This window comes from Ascidia mentula, chromosome 2 (assembly GCF_947561715.1).
Source record: "Ascidia mentula chromosome 2, kaAscMent1.1, whole genome shotgun sequence".
In the NCBI taxonomy this organism is placed as follows: domain Eukaryota; kingdom Metazoa; phylum Chordata; class Ascidiacea; order Phlebobranchia; family Ascidiidae; genus Ascidia; species Ascidia mentula.
The window spans coordinates 14234614-14254232 of record NC_138567.1 but is presented as its reverse complement, the minus strand read 5'-3'; the positions used below and the strand labels follow the sequence as shown (position 1 = coordinate 14254232).

Here is a 19619-nt window from a genome sequence, read left to right as displayed (position 1 = left end):
ATTGTTAGTTCCACGTTTGTCATTTCATGTTTTTTTAATGTATACGCGGGGCAAATAAACGAATTCGGCATTTTTTCCAAATGTTATGCCGTTCATCTTATCGCTGAACCATAGTAAAAGGACACTGATGATTAATTTATTGTTTCAACTCAACGTGCTTTGGTATTATCCTATACAGAGGAAGTGATTGTAGTCGCGTTGGTGATTGATTAAGGACCGTTGAGTCACCTGACATTTGCTACTCCCTTAACCGTGAGTTACTATTCTTAGGAGATAATATTTTGAAAGGTGCAAAAGGCACAGTACTGCTTTCGTTTAGCTTAAAACTGCATTAACTTATAAAAAAAACATTAATTATGTGGGTTATAAAAGCAAGGAATTGCAAAGTTGAATAAACTGAACATATTGCGAGCGCGTCGGAAGATTTGGCGGATAATTGGTTTGTTAATTGTTTAGCTGATAGAAACAAGAAATTTCGTTTATTACCAAGTTTTCATTTTACGGTAGAGCAAATACTTTGTGGCACTTAATATGTTAGTGCTGGCTAGTATTGCGTAGAACACTGATGGTGGCACGTGCGCAAATTAATGTCTTTAACTGGAGAGTACGTAAAAATGCTTCTTCAAAAACATCGCAACTAATCAAAAACCAGTACCATTCATAAATTGATTCTGGTTTATGAAATATTTTTTCTGCGAATATGCTAGGTCTAAAGCTGACTTGTATGAATGATTTCTTATTTTATTGACAAATTTGTCAACGTTACTGGAGGATGCTGTCAGTTTTACAGCGTTTCTCAATGAGTCAGGACAGATGCTCTTTTCAGTGGGCAGGAGTAAGAGAAAAGAACCAATATTTCCAGTTCTTACTCAGGAATGAAATGTTTGTTTCAAAGATTTTGTTCCTAGTGTTAGTCATCATTCCTGGCTCGGTATCTTCTCCATATGTTAAAAGTCCAGGTAAAAATAAAAAAAAAAAACAATATTGTTTTAAGTGATAAACCTACTTGTCTTGAAGATTCATATTAGACCTAGGGCATTTTTGAATAAATTGTTTATGTGCCTGGTGATTTTTTCATGGTTACATATAAACAATCCTTTCAGAATTTCAATGCGACATTGATAAAAGCACTATCTACGCCGGATCATTTTGTGATGGAAATGTTAATTGCTTTGATGGAAGTGATGAAATTAAAGTCGTTGACCAGCTGTCAGTTCCTCAAAACAATCAATTCCGACTAATTGAAGGGTAAGTCTCACCATTATTATTGCAAGTTTATAGCAAGTAATTTTTAACACAACCTCTGCGGTATGCTCTTTAGTAATTGGAACCCGGTAATTGAGAACGCCTCAACTCGTCCATACAGCCCATTTTCTCCTTACGTGAGGTAAAATACCAAAGCTGCGTAACGATAGGGCTACGAAATGTTTATTACTAGAAAAAGAAGACATTTTTCTGTATGTTAATTTTCAGTCACTTGGTCGAAAAGGGAAATTTAAAACGAAAATCTAAATGCAAAATAAATGAGTTGAAAATAAAAACATGTTGTGTTTTTTAAATAAGCGGATCGATGGTAGCCCAATGGCGGAAGTGATATAAAAGCTATTGTGACGTTGAAAATTTTTCAACGGTAAATGACTCATGATGGGTTAAGGGAAGTTGTAACCTTCGCAATTAACTTCGTTATCGCAGGACCAAAGTTGTAAAGTAAAACTCAGGTACAAAAATTGCCTCATTGTGAATATGGTTAATTATCAATAGTTATGACGGCAACAAGAAAACTTTTGAATCGAAAGTGTATATTATTGGGACGTTAACTCGTACAATGCAAGGAGAATCTCGTAGCTCTGCTGTTAAGATTTACACCCATGCCTACAGTATTTCGAATCCGAATAACTAATTCGCATTTCAAAACCGAACAACAAGGTTATGAATTCCGCATATTCGAAGACAAAGTTAATTTACACTTTTTACAGAAAGTTCCGCATTCACAGCTGCAATCCTGCACGGACCTACCGACCCACAAACTTGACGTGTGCTCTACCCTACCAACAATTTTGCAAGGGGATCTTATCGTGCAAAAACAGAGACAAATGCAACGGTGGATGTTCATCACACTTCATGTGTCCTAACTCAACTTGTTGGAAACGTTCAACTGTGTGTGATAGAAATCCTTGTAACGATTGTCCGGCCTTTCAACACTGGGATAACGGGTTCGGGTTTAAATGTGTTCGCAATGGTCGGAATTGCAATCTTCCTCAGCTGTTTTTATGGGATGGCGTTGCTGATTGTGATGATAAGTCAGATTTGTGTTATTCTGCAGAAAATGGAGATATCAGGTATATTTCTGGGTAGTATTTCTGTGTCCAAGTCAATTTACAAACATGTTTTATATGTACAGGGACACCCGTTTTGCCTCTAATTCGTCTTTTAACAAACAGTTGTGTTTTCAATGCACAAATGACCGATTGGTTGTTGCAAGATCAAGTGTATGTGATAACATTACCGACTGTCCTGACAAAAGTGACGAGTATAACTGTTCGGCTAATGGCATCAGTTTTCCATCGTGGTAAAATAATGATAAGTACAACGCAATGAAGCCCATTTCTTTAGAAATCGTATGACGCAGGTCTCCGGATTTGTGCAACTGTTTTGACGAACACGGTGTATGTTTCAACTCTACCAAATCGGGTAACACTACCTGCGTACAAACCAAAGAGGAAGTCTGTTACGATTACGGCTCCTGTCCAAACAACCACGCTTGTCAAAAATTGTGCCCTTCTCACTTCTGGTGTTCGAATTCAATTTGTTGGAGGAGGTCTACTGTATGTGATGGCGATCCATGTAATGATTGTCCCACATTACCAAACACAGGTCATGGTTTCAAATGTGTTAGAAATGGTGCTGTGTGTAAGTTACCACAGCAGCTCCTATGGGACCAAGTTTACGATTGTGATGATGGGAGTGACTTGTGTTTTTCGGTTAAGCATAATGTTATGGACGATCCGAGGTACGTGTTACTGCATTTTTTGACTGCCATAAACTACAATCAGTTTGCACAGGGACATACGCGTATTCTCTTCGGTGACCTTCAACAACACCTTATGCTTCCAGTGCATAAATGATCGAACGATAATTTCGAGGTCACAAGTTTGTGATAACGTAATTGATTGTCCTGATCTAAGTGATGATTGCCTTTGTCAATCGACAACGATAACAGGATGTGAAAAACAGACGTAAGTATTGTTTAAGCTAGTAATAAAGCAAGTTTAGCATGAAAATTTGCCTACGTACATAAAGTTTACATTTGGTTAGAAAAATCTAGCGAATGAATCACAAACGCTATTAATGTTTAAGCAAAACGCAACCAATTCCACAGATTGCCAACATCTAACAGGTCAGATTCCACTTGATTGGACGTGCTCGTATTATTCCGATGTGCACGGGGTATGGATAAATTTTAGAAATATTAAACTAATATTGAATAAATTTTTATTACTTTAGAACGTCGATGGGACGATCAGCAGTAACCTGCTGTGTCATAATAACTACGACTGTACTTACCTGTATGACCCAAACAGTCATCAAAGTTTTTCATCGGATGAAAGCATGTACCTTTGTAAACAAACGCATTGTAAAACAAATAACGCATTTTATTTCCAAATTCCTGAGTCGATATTTTGTAACGGTTTTGTGGATTGTCATGACGGAAGTGACGAATACTCGGAAAATTGCACGAAACAAGAAAGAGTAAAATGTTCGGCATTGAACGGAGCTAAGGTAAGAATCTTGGCTAGCATAATTCGTAATAATTTATATGGTATGGTTAATTTTAGGTAGTTTCAGATTTCTGCTAACGTTATCGCAATTTTGATTTTATTGTAATTCAGATTTCTATCGGTAAGAATGAAGTGTGCGATTTCAACATCAACTGTGACGACCAAAGTGACGAAATGAACTGCACAAAAGACGGAAGGTTTTATTGCAAAAATCAACAGCCATTGTTTGTTAAAAAGAAAAAGGTTGTTCATTTTCATGAGAAGAAAACATTACAACAAAAACAACAACACTGCCCATCAGAAATTTAACGGTGTTGGCGATTGCTCTGACTGGAGTAATGAGTGTCCAACTCTAACTAAAACTACAGACGAAAATATATTTTCATCACGATACGAGCTGATCGCAAACCCATTTCTACGAGCCCTCGTATGGATCATGGCTTTTCTCGCATTAATTGGAAATTTGGTTAGTAGATGCTTAAAAATATGAGGCGTAGATATAATGCAACATTTATAATTTGACAGGTTGTGATAATTTCAGAGACAAAGACATTGGCATGTGAAAAATCACCAACAGCTGCATTTCGGACAAATCACCTTCTTGTTCTTAACTTGTCAATATCCGACTTTCTCATGGGAATTTATCTCATCATGCTTGGTGCTGCTGGTGTCCGGTATTCCGGGAGCTATTGCGCGAATGATCTTGTATGGAGGTCAAGTCTGAACTGCAGTGCAATGGTCGTTTTAGTAATTCTTTCAAGCGAAACGTCGGTGTTTACAATGGTTCTGTTGACAGTGTTTCGTCTGTATTCTGTAACAAACTTAAGTTTTTGTCACATAGCTTCCAATTTGATTTTAAACCAACATTCTGTTCAGCCTTTCATTGCATCGAGGAAACCTCGTTTGGCGACAGTTCTTCTTTGTATTATCGTCTCTTGGGTTCTTTCAATTTTCATTGCATTCTTTGCACTTTCATCTGAGTTTGAGCATTTTTTTGAGACCAAGGCTTGGATGAAAGAAAATCCATTTTTCGACAACGCTGCTGTGGAGTTTGAAAGTAAGTTCATTTCATGTATTCAGGAAATTTCAGTAACATGTTGTCGGATTTTACAATAACTCTTTAAGTTTGCTCACGATATTTTCTGTTTGATTTCGATTTTCCGCAAATCCTTGCGCACTACCATTACACAGATATGTTTGAAATTTCAGGATAGATAGGGCAAGTATATGCATTTACTTAAGAAAAAATTGTGCAAACATATACTACGTTTTTAGATACTACAGCACCAACATTAGATACTACAGCACCAGCGTCTGCATCAGCAAACTTTACTTAACACCAAACGACAAAGCATAGGGATATTCAATTTCCATCATCACACTTAACTTTATAGCATTCGTGTTTGTGGCGGTTTCATACCTTTAGATTTACAAAAAATCCTTTGCCAGTGCTCGAAAAGTAAACCAGAAAATTAAACAAGCAAGAGCGGAACAGCAAAACTTAGGTTGTATTATGTTTTCAATACCAACGGAGATTAATTACAAATCATATTTATTATTTCTAATTAGAGATGCAGAAGAAAATTCTTCGTCTAATCTTTACTGATTTCCTGTGTTGGGTTCCAATATCAGTCATGGCTTTTATTAACCTCGGTGGAATTCCTTTACCTCCGGTGATCTACGCTTTGTCAACAATCATCCTTCTTCCCATCAACAGCTCTCTGAATCCTTTGATCTACTCTAATGCTCCGAAGTTGCTGATTAACAAACTTCGCGGTTTTAAATTTCACACTCCAGAGGAACCCACACCACAAGCTCGTGGAAGTGTTCTTCCTTTAGAGACTGCTGTGTAAAGTTTAATCTCACATTAATATTTTGCTACAAGAAATCCACCACTTAGCCACAACGGAATATAATGGAACTTGGATCTTGTTTGTTTAAGTTTGCACTGTTGTGTTTGTTCATACAAAGGGCTTATAATGTTTCTTTGCACTCATATTTAATTGCTAAAGCAGAAAGAATAGATGGGTGTTTGCCTAGTATTTCCTTGCGTATATACCTTGTTTCCCAATATGTGGATAAACCTAGATGATACCGATCCCCTATAGTAAAAAAGAATGTATTAGTAAGGTTGACATTGCACCTTTTAGAGTAAATACAGCATTATGAGCGCTCATTTACAATGTCAATCACACTTTGTAGAAAACGAGTGAAATCATCTACAAATATTCGGGGGAAACCACCCACAGAATTTTAATGTTTGATGCCATTTCTGAGAGAAACTATAGCACATAAATTAAAGCTCCGGGAGTGTGATACGCATATCGCTTCGAATAAAAATGTGGCACTGAAACATTTTGTGGGTTTTGGAACATATCATAAACCTATTCATGCCTGTTTTTGAACTTTGAAGAACAATGGTTGGCTTATGTTTTCCTGCAGCAATATTTTTTTTAATTTAGTTCGTATCGGGAAGTCAACACTTGCCTTCTAGATCTATAGACGATGGTGTAACGCCACTGCCCTTGCTAAGTTTAGTAAAAAAGAACAGCATAAATGCAAACCCACTGACTTGTTTTCTACATAGAATCGCATCGAACCATTGGTACAAAATTAAGTATTTAAGTATTCCTATATGCAAATCACCCGAAGTGTCCAAAGTATTGAACGACATTGGGGTGCCCGCGTTCCGAAATAGGGCTGTTTATTTCGGTTTCATTCAGCTAAGATAAATCACTTTCAATTTTAGGAAATTCTTCAAAATAATATTTTGACATTTTGACATTTTGACATTATGGATTAATTGTTTAATTGTTTAATGCTTGTTCACTTCTTTACAAACAACGCGGTTTACCTTTAAAACACAAAACAATCTCCCATTTTTTGCCAGGTAAACAGTTCTGAAAGTATAAATCTGGTGAACAAATGTAATGGTATACAATTGTCTACACATTAAATTCAACTCTTCTCCCGAAATTTTCCTTGAACAGTTGAATCTTTGAACAAAATATGGATTCTATTAACCCTGAATATGTAAAGATATTCAGGAACAGACATGTTTAACATTAAAGTAAATCAAATTAATCACCTTCCCGCTTCATGGTTTTTTGCAGATTTCCTTTTTCGGTGCTATTGTGAAACTCAAGACTTGTCCTTTGGACATTGGTCACTATATAAAAAAGCATAATCAGTGTCTATAAAAAAGCAAAGCAAGAATACTGACAGATTTTAGCCTGAAACTAAAGTTTCCGAGATAGTGGACATATTTAAAATAAGGTGGAAGTCGCCAGGGCCACTTTCAACAGCATAGGAAATAATTCACAGAATCAATTCACAAGCGGTATAAAAACACACGATATCAATCAAATTAGTTGACCACATTTACATAGGAGAAAATTTTACTAGGTTCTATTCAAATAAGTGCTATATTGCTGTATCTTTAGAGTCTTGTAGCGAACACAGTGTATATTAATATGAAAATTGTAATATTGGAACTGTTTATACTCGTGACCGGGTTCCCACGTACAATGGTCAAACCAAACGTGGTACTATAATAATTACAGACCTTTAAACAACGACCGCCCTGACTCTAAACCAATAACCTCGTCTTCAAACTGTTGTAACTTGTTGGTCCGCCGTGACATGCCTTGCGGGCGCCTTTGACCTGTGGCACTACATATATGAGTTGTACTTGCTTGTGTGAGGAGAAGAAAAACTAAGAAAAAGGTTGCTTGGGGACGTGAAGGTGAATTCATCCATTCTGTGGTGATTCCACACGATTCCATTCTACTAATGGTTTTATTTAGACTGCTGCCGTACGTTACAGCCATCTTAATAAAAGATTGTTTACCTAATTGGTGTCGGATTTACGGAGTCAATAAAAGAACACGCATTAAAACGCAACAGTCTCAAAGGATTAAAAATTTATGTTTTGTCTTGTGTGTTGTAATATAAGTGGCAAAAGATGGTTAATGATTAAGAAGGTCCAAATGTACTGACAAAAGGAAATTTTACTTTGCGATCGTTCAACTGCTGGTTTGGTAAATGCCATTGGACTGTTCTTGGCTGTAGTGTTTGTGGTTCAATGATATCCCATGTATAAACGTTTAGCCCATGAGTGCCACCATGCGACTGTGTTAGTAACTGTTTGTTTTCTATTCATTGTATTACACGATCTGGAGTCTGGCGTGTGCCGGTGTTTCAGGCAGCTTAGTTAAATCTAGAGCCGAAACGCTACAACCATTACGAATCAAAAGTGCAAATTTTGAAGTCAGAAGTTCCTGGACATTTGCAGTTATGTTGTATATCACTTCTTCACTTTTACTTTTTGTTTCGCACTTCGCTGCAGATTTGTTAAGACACATGGGGAAAATGACAGTTGTTAAAGCGCTGTTGCTTACCGTAATTCTTTGTTTCACAATGACCGAAGCGGCACGTGGACGGTGTCAAAGGTACGACTTTCTTATAAGTTGGACTAATTAATACGATAAACATGTGATTCAGTGTCAGTGTTAATACGTCTTTTTGGCACTAGCGAATGCTTTAAGATATATTTGCCTGTATGTGGTGCGAATGGAGAAACCTATCATAACGCATGCTTGTTTCTGATGCAAAAGTTCCCAAAAGTCATTTCATTGCAACCCTAAATAATTCCATATTGCTTTCGACTGAGGTTAATGTTCTGCCTTTGGAAAGAAGGAAGGCTGAATCCATTTTAGTATTCATAAACTTCTTATAGATCTTGTATTCTTTGGAGCATGTCCGTTCCCCTATATTCCAGTTTGTGGTGGGGATGGACGGACCTAGTCAAACTCATGCAACAACAATGTGCGAATTGTAAGATATTTTATTTTGCAACCTCATAAACTTTGATCTAATCATAATTTTTAAAAATTTTGGCAATAAAAGTAGACTAAAAAAGACGCGGGTTTGTCAGATACAGGAAATGAAAGTTGTATTTGAACCAATGTGAACGCAATCAAGCAAAGAGAAAAACGTTTGACGTATAGTTCAAGGCGTAGCGCAACAAAACGCTTTGGATCGAACTGTTCCTTCATAAAGGCTTTGATGCCTTTAATAGAAAGATCGTTGACGGTCTTTGCATGAGAGCTTTGTCCAGCCAGATTGGATAACATGAACGGTGTGGTGGTTTGGTTTGTCAAAAAAAACTGAGTCACCCTCGTTTCAGGTACAGCATGCGCCCGTATAAACGTAGTAAAGCTCGACAAGTAGTCCCACAACTTAGGATGTTGCGTCAAATGACGAAAAGCTTGGCGTAGCATCAGAAGGTGCAGCGTTTCCACTTGAGCCAGACTTTCAACTAAGGGCAAAAATCAACTTCATTTGTTCTTCGTGACACTTCCGTTCTTCGTCATAACACCTTCGTTGTTCTTCTCGCTATTCATCGTGACGCTTTTGCAGCTGTTGTAATTGTTCTTGAATGGGCTTCGCAACTTTTTCCATCTTCGGGCAAACTAAAATATTTACAATACCAAACTGCGTGTACCAAGTTCAGTTGGTTGATCCCGTCCTCGTCGCCAATAACTCTGCTGTGTTTCTTTGTTCGAATAATTGCAAAACCATAGGATGAAAAACAAGGCAAACACACACGCATTTATACGAAAGTAAATTGCATTTAAAATACCACGCACACAAACAAGAATCATGCAGAATGGACTGCGCCACATTCCACGAATCATGAGGCTATAGCATGCAAGCGTACTGTTGCTGTCGTGTATCCGTAATAAGGCGTGACCACAACAGCATGTAATGTCAGTAGATTTTGTCTTAATGTACACGCGGGACAAAACACAGATGAATGAATTTGGCATATTTTTTTCCAATTGTTATGTCGTTCTTCGTTCGTAGTTAGGCAACTTCAATCTTATTGCTGAGCCATAGCGAAATGACACTCATGATTGGTTTCTTGTTTCCACGCAACCCTCTGTGGTGTTTTTATACATAGGAAGTGATTGTAGTCGCGTTGGTGATTGATTAAGAACCGTCGAGTCACTTCATAGTTGCTACTTCCTAAACCGTGATTTACTATGCTTAAGAGATAAAATTTTGTAAAGTGTCAAAAACACAGCGCTGCTTAAAATTGCTAGTATTAAAAACCACAATAATTTCGTGGATTACAACAGATTTGTGTCAATTTTTTTTTCTTACTTTATTTCTAGTCGGGACATCATCGGTTAAATTTCGGATTAAACCGCATTCATCGTGTATGTCATTTTGAAGTTTGTTGTTGTTGAAAAAGGCAAAAGTGTGTGCAAAGACAGTAGCTGACATAGGTTTGCGAGCGTTGGCGGAAGAATTGACGGATAATTGGTTTGTTTATTCTATTCTCAGAGAAACAACGACATCCGTTTATTACCAACAAAACCCTCATCCCTTTGTTGATGAACTGCCTGTTTGAGGTGTGCATGAAAATAGTTAGAACATGAATTTTACTGAGTTGTGGCCAACCCACGTGCCAATGTCAGAAAATCGTGTTTTGACACAATTCTGCGGTTTTAGCTAGTCGACAGATCCGTACAGGACAAATTTGTAAAAGTTACTGACGAATGCTGTCAGTTTTACAACGTTTCCCAATGAGTCTTCGCAGGGGTAAGAGAGAAGAACCAATATTTCCAGTTACCACTCAGGAATGAAATGTTCGTTTTAAAGATTTTGTTCGTTTTGTTCATCATCATTCCTGGTTCGTTGTCTTCTCCATATCTCAAAATTCCAGGTAAAAATAATAGAAACAATATTGTTTTAGTTAAGTTGTGAAGCCACATATCTTGATGATTCGTGACCAATATTTCCAGTGGTTTTGTGTAGAACCGGTAGTGCTTCAAATGCTTGTTATAAATGCTTGAATTAGATAATCTGTACTTTACAGTGGGAAAGTCAAAAGATTTTTGGCACCAAGTGCCTGATTATTTTTGCATGGTTACATACAAACAAGCCTTTTAGAATTTCAATGCGATGCTGACAAAAAACTTATCGACGCCGGATCATTTTGTGATGGCTATGTTGATTGCTTGGATGCAAGTGATGAAATTAAAGTCGTTGATCAGCTGCCGGTTCCTCAAAACAACCAATTCCTATTAATTGAAAGGTAAATCTAACCATTATTATTGCAAGTTTATAGCAAGGAATTTTTGAAACAACTACTGGAATGCTTTTTAGTAATTGGAACTCGGTAATTGAGAACTCCTCAACTCGTCCATACAGCCCATTTTCTCCTTACGTGAGGTAAAATACTAAAGCTACGTAAAGATTCAACAACGAAGTGTTTACTAATTAAAAAGAAGACATTTTTTCTGTTCGTTGTTTTTCAGTCACTTGACCTAAAAGAGAAATTCAACACGAAAATCTAAATGCAATATAGACGAGTTGAAAATAAAAACATGTTGTGTTTTTTAATAAAAGGATTGATGGTTGCCCAATGTCGGAAGTGGTATAAAGGTTATTGTGGCGTAGAACGTTCTTCAACGTTAAATGACTCATGATCTGTTGAAGGAAGTTATAGCCCTCGCAATTAACTTGGGTATCACAGGACAAAAGTTGCATAATAATAAAAAGATACAAAAAATTACCTCATTGTGAATATGGATTGTGTATTATTGGGACGTTAATTCGTACAATGCAAGAAAAAACCCGTAGCTCTGCTGTTAAGATGTACATCCATGCCTACTGTATTTCGAATTCGAATAACTAGTACGCATTTCAATGCCTGAACCGATTAGCAAATGTTGTGAATTCTGTATATTTAATGACAAAGTTTATTTTGAATATTTACACAAAGTTCCGCTTTCACAGCTGCAGTCCTGCACGGATCTACCGGCCCACAAACATGACGTGTGCACTTCCCTACCAACAATTTTGCAAGGGGATCTTATCGTGCAAAAACAGAGACTTTTGCAACGGTGGATGTTCATCACACTTCATGTGTCCTAACTCAACTTGTTGGAAACGTTCAACTGTGTGTGACAGAGATCCTTGTAACGATTGTCCGGCCTTTCAACGCTGGGATAACGGGTTCGGGTTTAAATGTGTTCGCAATGGTCGGAATTGCAATCTTCCGCAACTGTTTTTATGGGATGGCGTTGCAGATTGTGACGATAAGTCAGATTTGTGTTATTCTGCGGAAAATGGAGATATCCGGTATATTTCTCGGTAGTATTTCTGCGTTTTAATCAATTTACCAACATGTTTTGTATGCACAGGGACATCCGTTTTGCCTCTAATTCGTCTTTTAACAAACAGTTGTGTTTTCAATGCACAACTGACCGATTGGTTGTTGCAAGATCAAGTGTATGTGATAACATTACTGACTGTCCTGACAAAAGTGACGAGTATAACTGTTCGGCAAATGTCATCACGTTTCCATCGTGGTAAAATAATGATAAGTACAACACAATGAAGCATATTTCTTAAGAAATCGTATGACGCAGGTCGCCTGATTTGTGCAACTGTTTTGACGAACACGGTGTATGTTTCAACTCCGCCAAATCGGGTAACACTACCTGCGTTCAAACCAAAGAGGAAGTCTGTTACGATTATGGCACATGCCCCGACAATCACGCTTGTTTTAAATTGTGCCCTTCTCACTTCTGGTGTTCGGATTCAATTTGTTGGAGGAGGTCTACTGTATGTGATGTCGATACATGTAATGATTGTCCAACTTTACCAAACACAGCAGGACATGGTTTCAAATGTGTTAGAAATGGTGTCGTGTGTAACTTACCACAGCAGCTCTTATGGGACCAAGTTTACGATTGTGATGATGGAAGTGACTTGTGTTATTCTTCGGTTAGACATGATTTTATGGACGATCCGAGGTACGTGTTGCTGCATTTTGTGACTGTCATAAACTACAATAAGTTTGCACAGGGACATACGCGTATTCTCTTCGGTGACCTTCAACAACACCTTATGCTTCCAGTGCATAAATGACCAAACGATAATTTCGAGGTCACAAGTTTGTGATAACGTAATTGATTGTCCTGATCTGAGTGATGAATGCCTTTGTCAATCGACAACGATAACAGGATGTGAAAGAAAGGCGTAAGTATTGTTCAAGCTAGCAATAAAGCAAGTTTAGTATGAAGATGTGACGACGTCTAAAAATGTTTTCTCACATTGGGTTGAAAAAAAAAAACAGAGAATGAATCACCAACGCTATTAATGTTTAGGCAAAACGCAACCATTTCCACAGATTGTCAACATCTAACAGGTCAGATTCCACTTGATTGGAGGTGCTCGTATTATTCCGATGTGCACGGGGTATGGATAAACTTTAGAAATATTAATCTAATATTGATTATTGATAAAACTTTCATCACTTTAGTACTACGATGGGACGATCAGCAGTAACCTACTCTGTGATAATAATCACGACTGTACTTACCTGTATGACCAAAACAGTCATCAAATTTTTTTTTCGGATGAAAGCACTGAACTTTGCAACCGGACGTATTGCAAAACATCTAACGCCTTTTATTTCCAAATTCCTGAGTCGATATTTTGTGACGGTTTTGTGGATTGTCATGACGGAAGTGACGAATACACGGAAAATTGCACGAAACAAGAAAGAGTAAAATGTTCGGCATTGAACGGAGCTAAGGCAAGAATCTTGGCTAGCATAATTCATGATAATTTGAAAGATTGGTTAATTTTGGGTAAGGTTTTTTCAATTTTGGGTAGTTACATCGCTTTCAGATTTCTGCTAACGTTATCGCAATTTTGATTTTATTGTAATTCAGATTTCTATCGGTAAAAATGAAGTGTGCGATTTCAACATCAACTGTGATGACCAAAGTGACGAAATGAATTGCACAAAAGACGGAAGGTTTTATTGCGAAAATCAAAACCCATTGTTTATTAAAAAGAAAAAGGTTTGTTCATTTTCCATTTTACAAATAAACCATATACAATAACACATTGCCCATCAGAAATTTAACGGTGTGGGTGATTGCTCTGACTGGAGTGATGAGTGTCCAACTCTAACCAAAGCTGCTAACGAAAATATATTTTCATCACGATACGAGCTGATCGCAAACCCATTTCTACGAGCTCTCGTATGGATCATGGCTTTTCTGGCTCTAATTGGAAATTTGGTTAGTAGATAATTAAAATTCATGCCTGAAAATATGAGGCGTAAAAGTAATGAAACATTTATTATTTGACAGGTTGTGATGATTTCAGAGACAAAGACATTGGCATGTGAAAACTCACCATCAGCTGCTTTTCGAACTAATCACCTTCTTGTTCTTAACTTGTCAATATCCGACTTTCTCATGGGAATTTATCTCCTCATGCTTGGTGCTGCTGGTGTCCGGTATTCCGGCAGCTATTGCGCCAATGATCTTGCATGGAGGTCGAGTCTGAACTGTAGTGCAATGGGCGTTTTAGTAATTCTTTCAAGCGAAACGTCGGTGTTTACAATGGTTCTGTTGACAGTATTTCGCTTGTATTCTGTAGCAAACGTAAGTTTTTGTCACATAGCTTCCAATTTTACTTTTAACCAACTTTCTCTTTAGCCTTTCCTTGCATCGAGGAAACCTCGTTTGGCGACAGTTCTTCTTTGCATTGTCGTCTCTTGGCTGCTTTCAATTTTCATTGCCTTTTTTGCACTTTCATCTGAATTTGAGCATTTTTTTGAAACGAAAGCTTGGATGAAAGAAAATCCATTTTTCGACAACGCTGCTGTGGAGTTTGAAAGTAAATTTCATGTATTCAGGAAATTTCAGTAACATGTTGTAGGATTTTGTTTAAATACAATAATTTTTTAGGTTTGTCTCGCTATATTTTCTGTTTATGCATAAACATGTCCAGTCACATTTAACAGCATTGGATTCATAAACACTAGGCTGCTTATATTTTTTAAAACGAACATTTGATTTCTTAGATATGAAATCCTTCATGGAGCGATTTGTTACATTAAAACATAACAACACTGGTTATAATCCGGAAGCATTAAGCAGTATCGTAATGCGTCTCCGAAACGCAAATTCTTGGAATGATTTTCCGCAAATCCTTGCCCACTACCATTACACAAATATGTTTGAAATTTCGGGATACATAGGGCAAGTATATGCAACTACTTAAGAAAAAAATGTGCAAACATTTACTACGTTTTTAGATACTACAGCACCAACAGCGTCTGCATCAGCAAACTTTACGTAACAACAAACGACAAAGCATGGGGATATTCAATTTCCATCATCACACTCAACTTTGTAGCATTCATGTTTGTGGCGGTTTCATACTTTTGGATTTACAGGAAATCATCTGCCAGTGCCAGGAAAGTAAACCAGAAAAGTAAACAAGGAAGAGCGGAACAGCAAAACAAAGGTTGTATTATGTTTGCAAAACCAACGAAGATAAAATATGATCATATTTGTTATTTCCAATTAGAGATGCAGAAAAGGATTCTTCGTCTAATCGTCACTGATTTCCTCTGTTGGGTTCCAATATCAGTCATGGCTTTTATGAACTTCGGTGGAATGCCTTTACCTCCGGTGATCTACGCTTTGTCAGCAATCGTCCTTCTCCCCATCAACAGCTCTCTGAATCCCCTGATCTATTCGAATGCTCCGAAATTGCTGTATAATAAACTTCGTGGTTTAAAAGTACGCACTACTGAAGAATCCAATCGACAAACCCACCGCACTGTGCTTCAGTCAGAAAGCGCTGTGTAAAAATACTCGAGGTTTACTCAATCAAGCATTTATGTTAAAATGTCACGTTTAACAATTCGAGCTCTGTTGTTCTTGTTTATCATGTATCAGCTTCATCCATAATGTACTGAAATTTCTGAACCCTACGTAAATGATAATGTGTCAACGCACACGGTTTTAACCATGTTTGATGCAGACATGATATACAATCGCTTCCCAAAGGAACCAAACGCTAACTGCTGTGTTGTTGATATTGCCAGTACGCAGTATGTTTTGTAACGCCAGTCAAACGGCAATACTGCGATTTTGGTTGTAAATAAAATATATCAATGATTTCGGCATACTGATGTAGAAAATATGACTAGGCGTGACTATGGATTCACCGATGAGTAGAAATAATATCAGTTTTATTTGTTCAGTCCAGTGCAGTTTAACATAATGGCAATGAATTGCAAAGCGACAGTAAGGTTTTGAAATAAAGGTTCGTATATGTAGGAGGATTATCTTGGCTATATAAGGGTTAAACTTGTAGCCCATTATTACAAGCACCTAACAAAATAAAAAAGCGGGAAGTTGTTTACTGTTGCCATATATAGGATTACCAGCACGTTTTAGGAAATGTTTTGATTCAATCGTATGTCATCGTGGTACATTTGGCGATTGACTGAATAAACATAAACCATTTACAAAAAAACAGTGAGCGCAATGGCAAAAGTTTGTTAGAAGGAACGTTTAATTAGGAATTCAACAAATAATTTAGTGACATAGTTTAAAAAATCTTTTTATAGATAAGTTATTGTGCAAGGTTTGCACTAGTGCATCGTATGTAGTAAGATTAAAAAAATATTTGTGTCACAATGACACGTATTGTATGATATAGTTATTTTGTTGTCATTGAAAATAACATCGTTGTGCATTTCGTGTACAGCTGTAGCTCATAGTTGTGTACAAATTAACCGTGTTACAACGTAAGTATAACTAGCACAATGGCAATTTGGGAATTGATGGTGACTTTTGTCATCACCTGCACTTGCCTGAATGCTTTCAGCTTGCCCAAAACCAACCGACTTGATCGAGACGTAAGTATTAGGAATTTGTGGAGATAAAAACAGATCTGTAATTAGTAGGAAAACAATATAAAAACTCAACGGAACAGAAATCAGCAATTATTATTAGCAGTATATGTGCGAATCACTCAGATTTACATCAATTTTGATCAGATGGAGTTTATCAATTGGCCAGGCTCCGATGAATGGAAAGATCTGATAATTGTCGAGGATGAGGGTGATTACACTTCCACCAACATCCCTGTATACAATCTCGGATTTTCAATCGCGTGTTATCGCGGTTTGACTCCAAACTTAGGAAACACTTTAGGATCTGGAGGAAGATACATCTCTTACGGATGCTGGTGTGGATGGGGAGGAGGGGGAAAAGTTGTGGATCGCGTTGATGGGTAAACTCTTTTTCCTCCATCTTTCGCTTCGACATAACTTTTCTTGTATATTTAGATGTTGCAAAGACCACGACCTTTGTTTGCAAGAAATTGCGATGAGTTGCAATGCCACAAATTGGAATTCCGAGTTGGCTTTTAAGACCAGTTACAAGACAACGTGTTCCGACAAACACACAATTTGTTGTAAGAACTACATTTATTAAACCAGTTACAACTAAAATTAAAGATACACTTGAAACAGAAAACTATTTCTGTTTGTAGACGGAAGTGGTTTACCAAGAGCAACTTGCGAATGCGACCAAACCTTTGGCTCCTGTGTAGCTGGAAACAACAGTTACTACAGTTTCTTTCATACTAGAATATTTATTTCAAAAAAAAGTTGTTACCTCCGTTGACACTATAAACTTTATCTTGATAATGTTTGCAGTATTGTACAAATTTTGCATTGGGTCCGTATTGTTCTTTGTTGTCGCTTGTATACCTACTCTACTTAGAATTTAAGTATTGCAATCTGTGTAATTATTTTTAATTTAGTATTAAACAATAAAGCTCGTATAGCTTGGCGACAATCAACACAATTGTTTTTTTGATCTACTTTTTGACTCATGGTCTTATCGTCTCTTAGTTCAGTCTTGGCTTGGTCAGGCTTGGCTTGTCTTCCCCCCTATCTCTGGTTCCTCTGTTCATCTCTCTCTGTTGGTTCTCTCTCTGGTTCTCCTGGGTCTCCGTTTTCTTGATGAATATGCACGTATTATTTATAGCCAGAGAGAGCTCAGGTAAAAGAAAGAAATGACGTTGGTGTTGACGTCTGACGTTGGTGTTGGCGTATGACGTTGGTGTTGGCGTACGACGTTGGAAAAGGTGATGACAAGATTGTTGTTGAACGTCTTGATGACGTAGACGAGGCGCTTGTCAGTCCGCATAAATGATGAATTGTAACAGGTTGTTGTAGGGACAAAGCAATTGCTTGTTTAACAATAGCACTATGATACTGGGAATTGTTCTCAAATATGATGTGATAGATGCACAAGCACTTTGAACATGTCTACCCAAAGTGCAGTTGTGTTTAAAATGAATGTAAGTAGCTGTGAATAACTGTGCGTGAGGTGTGAAAAATGCAAGGAAAATTGTCTGTTGTCAAGGTGAATGCCATAAGGCTAAGGAAGTTCTGCATAAAAACGTTTACAACAAAAACGAAGAATTGCTCATTGGAGCAGTAGAGTATACAAACGGAAAAAAAGTTCAGATACTCCAATCGTAAAACCTTTATCTTATGGTTACGAGGGCCGTGTGTGCACAAAGTGCTATGCGGTTTACCGAAACTCCAGTAGACAAGAGGTCAACAGTCCTGTCTTGCTCAAGTCACGCAAACAAATCAATCAAAATCTCTTGTAAAGCATTGGGTCATGGGCGTCGTTGGAAAAAAATCAAGAATTTGAAACAGTTTTGCGGGACTTTTGTGTTTCCATTTCTTCGCCTTAATAAGTGTGTATTTTATTTTTCCGTCATCAGGATATTTAATGATAGCCTTGTTCACGTAATTCTGTCAAATGTTTAGTGAAAAAACATGAATCATCTATCAAGCAAAATAATACTCAATAACGTGTACAACAATCGACGAATACTCTTTATAGCAGTTGAGTAAACAATCGGATATAAAATTCAGTTCCCGCTATAAAAACACCTTTGTCTTATTGTTACGAGGGCCGTGTGTGCATAGTGTACTTTGCGGTTTTACCGAAACTCCATTAATCAAACAGACACCAGTCTTGTCTCGCTTAAGTCACGTAAATAAATCAAGCTGGAACTCCTGTAAAGCACTGGGACATGGGCGTCTTTAGAAATAAATTAATGAGAAACAGTTTTGCGTGGCTTTTGTGTTTCCAATTCTTCGCCCCACAATAACTGTGTATTTATTTTTCGCTGTCCTGAGAAGGCAAAGGACACAACACACTCGGAAAGCCTTTGACCTTAGGTGAAGAAAACCTTAAGCTACAAATAAACTGCACATTAGTGACAACAATAAAAGAGCAGACAAACGCGAGGATATTACTACGTCTTCTCAGTTCTTCTGAATTAAAGCCGATTCGACTTTAACTCCAATCGTTTCAACACGAGTATGCGGTTTGACCGAAACTTCAGTAAACCCTAAGTAAACTTCTTTATCACACTCTGGGTTACGCTGAATCCACTTTCTTGAACAGAAAGTTATAGGTAATGTTTCGAATGACTGTCAGTGGTGCCGTAACTGAATCTCAGTATACTTCTGTAGGTTTCTACTATAAGGATACTAATTTGTCTACATTAGAACACTTTATTGAATAGAAATGCTCGTTGTAATGCTGGCTGCAAAATTTAAAGTTACTCAGCTCGTTTAGTATTGAGCGAAAAACCGAGAAAACAGAAACCAAACGACTCTAAGCGAAATAAGTTTTAAAGTAGCGAGTCCAGAGGAGCGAATAACTTTCTTGCGAGTCTGGTTGGTTGTTTTGGTTCATTTACAAATTTGTGCTTAGTTATGCCGTTCTCGTTTGGACCTTGCTTGTTAAGTTTACGTAGGAAAGATATTGTAATACAACAACTCGTGTGAGTTTGGAAGTCAATGTTGCTACTTTAGTATAAAATGTAAACATGAAGATTCCCGCTTGATGTTTTTTGTTTCTATTTTTCCAAAATCGTAATTGCTAGATAAAGCTGAGTGTTTATGTTACA

General features: G+C 37.3%; 1 protein-coding gene and 1 pseudogene across 1 annotated transcript; both read left to right on the top strand.

The window, feature by feature from the left end:
• The first annotated feature begins 880 nt into the window (after window positions 1–880).
• LOC145890214 (uncharacterized) lies at window positions 881–5632 on the top strand (annotated as a pseudogene).
• A 4801-nt stretch (window positions 5633–10433) lies between these two features.
• Window positions 10434–19344, top strand: LOC145890213 (uncharacterized). Its single transcript, XM_082981241.1, has 16 exons — window positions 10434–10512; window positions 10740–10884; window positions 10956–11021; window positions 11589–11933; window positions 11996–12160; window positions 12224–12610; window positions 12663–12836; window positions 13224–13395; window positions 13535–13666; window positions 13724–13888; window positions 13961–14257; window positions 14312–14492; window positions 14680–14857; window positions 14914–15125; window positions 15189–15395; window positions 19277–19344. Exons 1-16 carry the CDS (start codon window positions 10434–10436, stop codon window positions 19342–19344), a joined length of 2973 nt encoding a protein of 990 aa, XP_082837367.1.
• Window positions 19345–19619: the final 275 nt, after the last annotated feature.